The sequence below is a fragment of the Podarcis filfolensis genome, assembly GCF_964270895.1.
Source record: "Podarcis filfolensis genome assembly, chromosome: 1".
In the NCBI taxonomy this organism is placed as follows: domain Eukaryota; kingdom Metazoa; phylum Chordata; class Lepidosauria; order Squamata; family Lacertidae; genus Podarcis; species Podarcis filfolensis.
The window spans coordinates 93666147-93670363 of record NC_139604.1 but is presented as its reverse complement, the minus strand read 5'-3'; the positions used below and the strand labels follow the sequence as shown (position 1 = coordinate 93670363).

The 4217-nt window shown below is 49.9% G+C and overlaps 1 protein-coding gene across 1 annotated transcript; it reads left to right on the top strand.

Moving 5' to 3' along the window:
• The first annotated feature begins 271 nt into the window (after nucleotides 1-271).
• CHAC1 (ChaC glutathione specific gamma-glutamylcyclotransferase 1) lies at nucleotides 272-3548 on the top strand. The gene is made up of 3 exons (XM_083580189.1): nucleotides 272-711; nucleotides 1272-1307; nucleotides 2417-3548. Exons 1-3 carry the CDS (start codon nucleotides 442-444, stop codon nucleotides 2819-2821), a joined length of 711 nt encoding a protein of 236 aa, XP_083436315.1. The 5' UTR covers nucleotides 272-441; the 3' UTR covers nucleotides 2822-3548.
• Nucleotides 3549-4217: the final 669 nt, after the last annotated feature.

Below are 4217 nucleotides of genomic sequence, written 5' to 3'. Positions count from 1 at the left end.
TGATGCAATCACCTGCCTCCTTTGCTCGAAAGCTTCCAGCCGAGTTGCATCATCCCGGCTTGATGCAGCGGGCGGCGGGGGGAACCCAATCGGCGCGCGCGCTCCGCCCGTGACCGACAGCTCCCTCTGAGCAATCCAGATTCCAGAGAGGCGGGAGAACGCGCGGCTACCGTGACGCCGGAGGCGCTGATTGGAGAGCCGCCAGAATTCCATGACAGCTGGGTGGGGCTTGCCCGGCGAGCTGGTATTTAAAGAGGCTGGAGATGCAGGAGGCGCACAGTTAATCGTGGAAGCGTCCGCTTTGCTCTTGCCTCCTCGCCGCCAGCCACCGTGCCAAGCATTTGCCACCTTCTCTCCCGGGCAGCCTCCTTCCCCGGAGCGCAGGTCCAGCGCTGCCGCTTCCAAGGCGCAGGCTGCTTCCCGGGTTCCTCGCGCGGGGCCATGAAGCGGGATCCGCTGCCGCTGCACCCGCATCCTCCTCCTCCTCCTCCTCCCAGCGGAGGGGAGCGCCCCCTTGGGCGACCGCAGCAGGAGGAAGACCTGGCCGCCGCGGAGGGCGGGCCGCCCAAATCCCCGCTGTGGGTCTTCGGCTACGGCTCGCTGGTGTGGAGACCCGATTTCGAGTTCACGTCGCGCAAAGTGGGCTTCATCCGCGGCTACACCCGCCGCTTCTGGCAAGGAGACACCTTCCACCGAGGCAGCGAGAAGATGGTGAGAGGGGGCGCCCCTTTACTTGGGGGGGGGGCGGAGATCGGGGCGGGGGTGATGTATGGGCGCGTCTCTGTCCTGGGTCTCTCTCGGGATTGGGGTGATGGGTGGGCGCTTCTCTGTCCTGGGTCTCTCGGGATGGGGGTGATGGGTGGGTACCTCTATCCTGGGTCTCCCTCGAGGCGGGGGTGGGAGTGATGGATGGGCGCCTCTCTATTCTGGGTCTCTCTTGGGAAGAATGCCTGTGGGTGGCGACCCGGGTGGTGGTCCAGGTTTGGAAGGGATGGGTAGCTTATAAGCAGCATTTGCTGCTGAGGGAGCTGGTTTGAAGAGGGGCTGCAGATCCGCACGACCCCTTTTGCCCTTGGCTTGGCATTGCCCATGTGCTTGCTGGAGAGCAGCTTGTGCCTCCTGTGTGGTTGGCCTGCAGTGCTGGCGCTGTGCGGGTCTCCTTGTGGAGCATCCTTGGGTGTGGCGGTGCTTCGCTTGCGCTTTCCGGGTGGATATCTGATACTGTGTGTTAACTCTGACTTTCCTCTCCCTTCCTTTCCTCTCCTGTTTAGCCTGGTAGAGTGGTCACCCTCCAAGAGGATTATGAGGTAAGTTATTTATCCAATTCATTCAACACACCTGTAAAGCAAGGCTTAAGCTGGGTTCTTCTGGGCATAATCCAGAACAGTTCTAAAAGAGTTCACCAGCTCCCCTTTAGAGGGAGAAGGGGAGGTTCGTCATAGTGCTGCAGCTAGGCAGGTAGCATTTGTTGTTTCTATGGCTTTAGGAGGATGCCCAAAATGCCTCAAGAAACAATTAGGCAGTTGGGATAGTGGGATGCTGTGTATATAGTAAGGGACCATGAACATGGGCTTATCTTCAGGTGATGAGAGAAAACTGAGATAATATTTGAGACATCCTACAAGATAGTTGCTGAAAAATATTTGGTATGTGGTTGAGTCAATGGTGCCATGTCCTTCCTGGAGCCTCTGTAAGAGCCGATTGGATTAATCACTCAGTGGGTAGGCTGGAGTGGAAGGAATAGCCAGTGTTTTTATAATTTAGTGGTCTCTGACTTCTCCAGCCTGCCTCAAAGTCCTTTAAAATGAGATTGGACTTGGCAGCAAGCTGTATGTTATGCATAGCTGGACAGGAGATGAGGAAATGCAAAATTGCTTCAGTTGGTAAGGACTGCTCTGTGAGCAAGTCTTAGTATTTCTTTGTTACCAAGACATGTAGTAAAATGAGCAGAAAATTGTCAAAAATGTCTTTGTGTGGAAATTAAAGTCTCTATCGTTTATTATACAGTTATAGACCCACTGAAAGTTTAAGTCTGAGACATAATTGAGGAGCAAAACACAGCTGATCAGATGCATTTTGGACCAATCTGTAGTCTTTCTGAGAACAATAAGCTTGTTTCTGCATGAGTTTTCAGAATAAAAATGTAAAAGCGATGGACAAGGTGATCAGAAAATCTATCTGTGCTCTCCTTTCATGTCACAAAAGGAATTGTCACAACAAGGATAATGGTGCTTTCTTTTGAAGAGACATTTATCCATCCCTGACCAGCGCTTTTAGGAGCCTTGTGTGACCTAGTTAACAGGTTTACGTAAAAAACAGGAGTTTCATCAGCTTCCAGAATATAATGATGCATATGATTCTGTTTCTGCCTCTGTCACAGCAAGTAATCCTTGTCAAAATTTTTTATTCATTGCAGGGTTGCACATGGGGTGTTGCCTATGAACTCCGTGGTGATCAAATTGCTGCTTCGCTCAAATATTTAAATATGCGGGAAGCCGTGCTTGGAGGCTACGACACCAAGCTGGTGAAGTTCCACCCCCAGGATAAAGAGACTGATGAGCCTATCCTAGCCCTGGTTTACATTGCAACCCCGCAGAATCCCTCCTACCTTGGTCCAGCATCTGAAGAGGACATTGCAGCTCAAATAATAGTTTCCAGCGGTCGTTCTGGCCACAATATAGAATACCTGCTGCGGTTGGCAGACTTCATGCGCTACTTTTGCCCTCAGGTAGAAGATGAGCACTTGTTCTCAATTGAGGAGGCTCTGATCTCCATCCTGCCCTACATATACCAACCTGAGGAGTCTTCAGTGGAAGAATGAACATGACTCTGCCCTCCAGAGGGGCTGAAGTATACCTTTTTGACCAAGAACAGGAGCAAACACAACAGACATACTTTTTAATACCACTAAAAGTCAGATTAATAAAGCCAATGGGTGAAGCAGTTTTAAGAGGGGAGGGATACTTCTTGTCACTGGACTGGCAGTGGAAACTGGAGAGAGCCTCCATCATTGCAGGACGAGAAGCTGTCTGAAAAATGCTCTGGAAGGCTCCAATCCTATGCATGCTAATCTGGGAGTAAGTCCTATTGCATTTGCTGAAGCTTACTTCTGAGTAGATTTGCAAACGGGGTTTGAGGAAGTCAAACAGTGTTCTTTTTCATCTTCAAAGGGAAGGGCCAGAAGCTACAACGTGCTTTTCTTAAGTGTTTCTGAAGCGCCCAGGCCCCCGCCCCAAATCACCCTAAGCAGGGACTTGGCAGCAGTGTTGAAATGCTGTGAGCTTTGCTCTACCTCACAAACTGGCAGAAGAGCCACAAATGTGTGGCACAGAGTGTCTTCTAGGTCAAAGGAGTCGGCCTCTTTCTCCAGCTTGACCTTCACTAGTACGCCCAGGGTTGAGTGCAATATGAACTTGTATCACCTTCTGTAGGCTCAAATGGGGCCAAATTTGCTTTCGACTTGTCTTAAGTGAACAGTTAATGCACTACTTTTTTATATATAACTTGAAGATGTATTTATTGTAATGAATATATATATATTTCTTGAAGGGAAAGTGTCCAAGTTGTTTGCTCGTCTCCTAGTAAATGCCCTGCAGGGCAGGGAATGCCGCATGTTTGTGTTATGGGGTCATGCCTTCTGGTTTCAGAACCATTTTAGGTACAAGAGTTTCCAATCTTAGATGGCAGCCACAAGCCTGCTCCATTGAGGCAGCATTCTGAAAATAGTTCAGCTATGTGCCACCTGGCGTACAATATTACTGTCTTCCTCCTGTAAATACTACATCTGTCTTCTTTCTGGTTATGTGACTGCAAGATGTAAGCACCAAAACCTCTGTCATTTATATCCAATTTTCACTACATTCTGATTCATCAAACAGCTCTCCCCCCCTCCCCCAATATCTAAGCTTTGTAAAAGCACAAGACATTAATGTCTCTGGATTCATTAGGCATGAACATAAAAGGCCTGTGCTGAGTCTAGAGCACTGGTGGGGGATCTGAGCCATTCAGATGCTGTTGGACTCCCAACTCTCATCAGCCCTAACGATCAGGGATGAGGGAAGCTGGAGTCCAGCAACAGGTGAGGACCATTGGCTCCCCAGCCCTGATGATTGGACAAGTCTAAGGTAAGCTAGGCTGGCTATAGTTCCCTGTTTCAGTGACATTCTGAGAGACACTGCTGCTCTTGCTCTTTTGTTAACACAGCTTTGGACATTGTG

Bases quoted from the DNA above. Each gene is read 5' to 3' on its own strand.
- CHAC1 (XM_083580189.1), top strand. From the start codon at position 442: ATGAAGCGGGATCCGCTGCCGCTGCACCCGCATCCTCCTCCTCCTCCT. The intron at 712-1,271 runs GTGAGAGGGGGC...TCTCCTGTTTAG, and splicing joins ACCGAGGCAGCGAGAAGATG to CCTGGTAGAGTGGTCACCCT. The intron at 1,308-2,416 runs GTAAGTTATTTA...TATTCATTGCAG, and splicing joins CCCTCCAAGAGGATTATGAG to GGTTGCACATGGGGTGTTGC.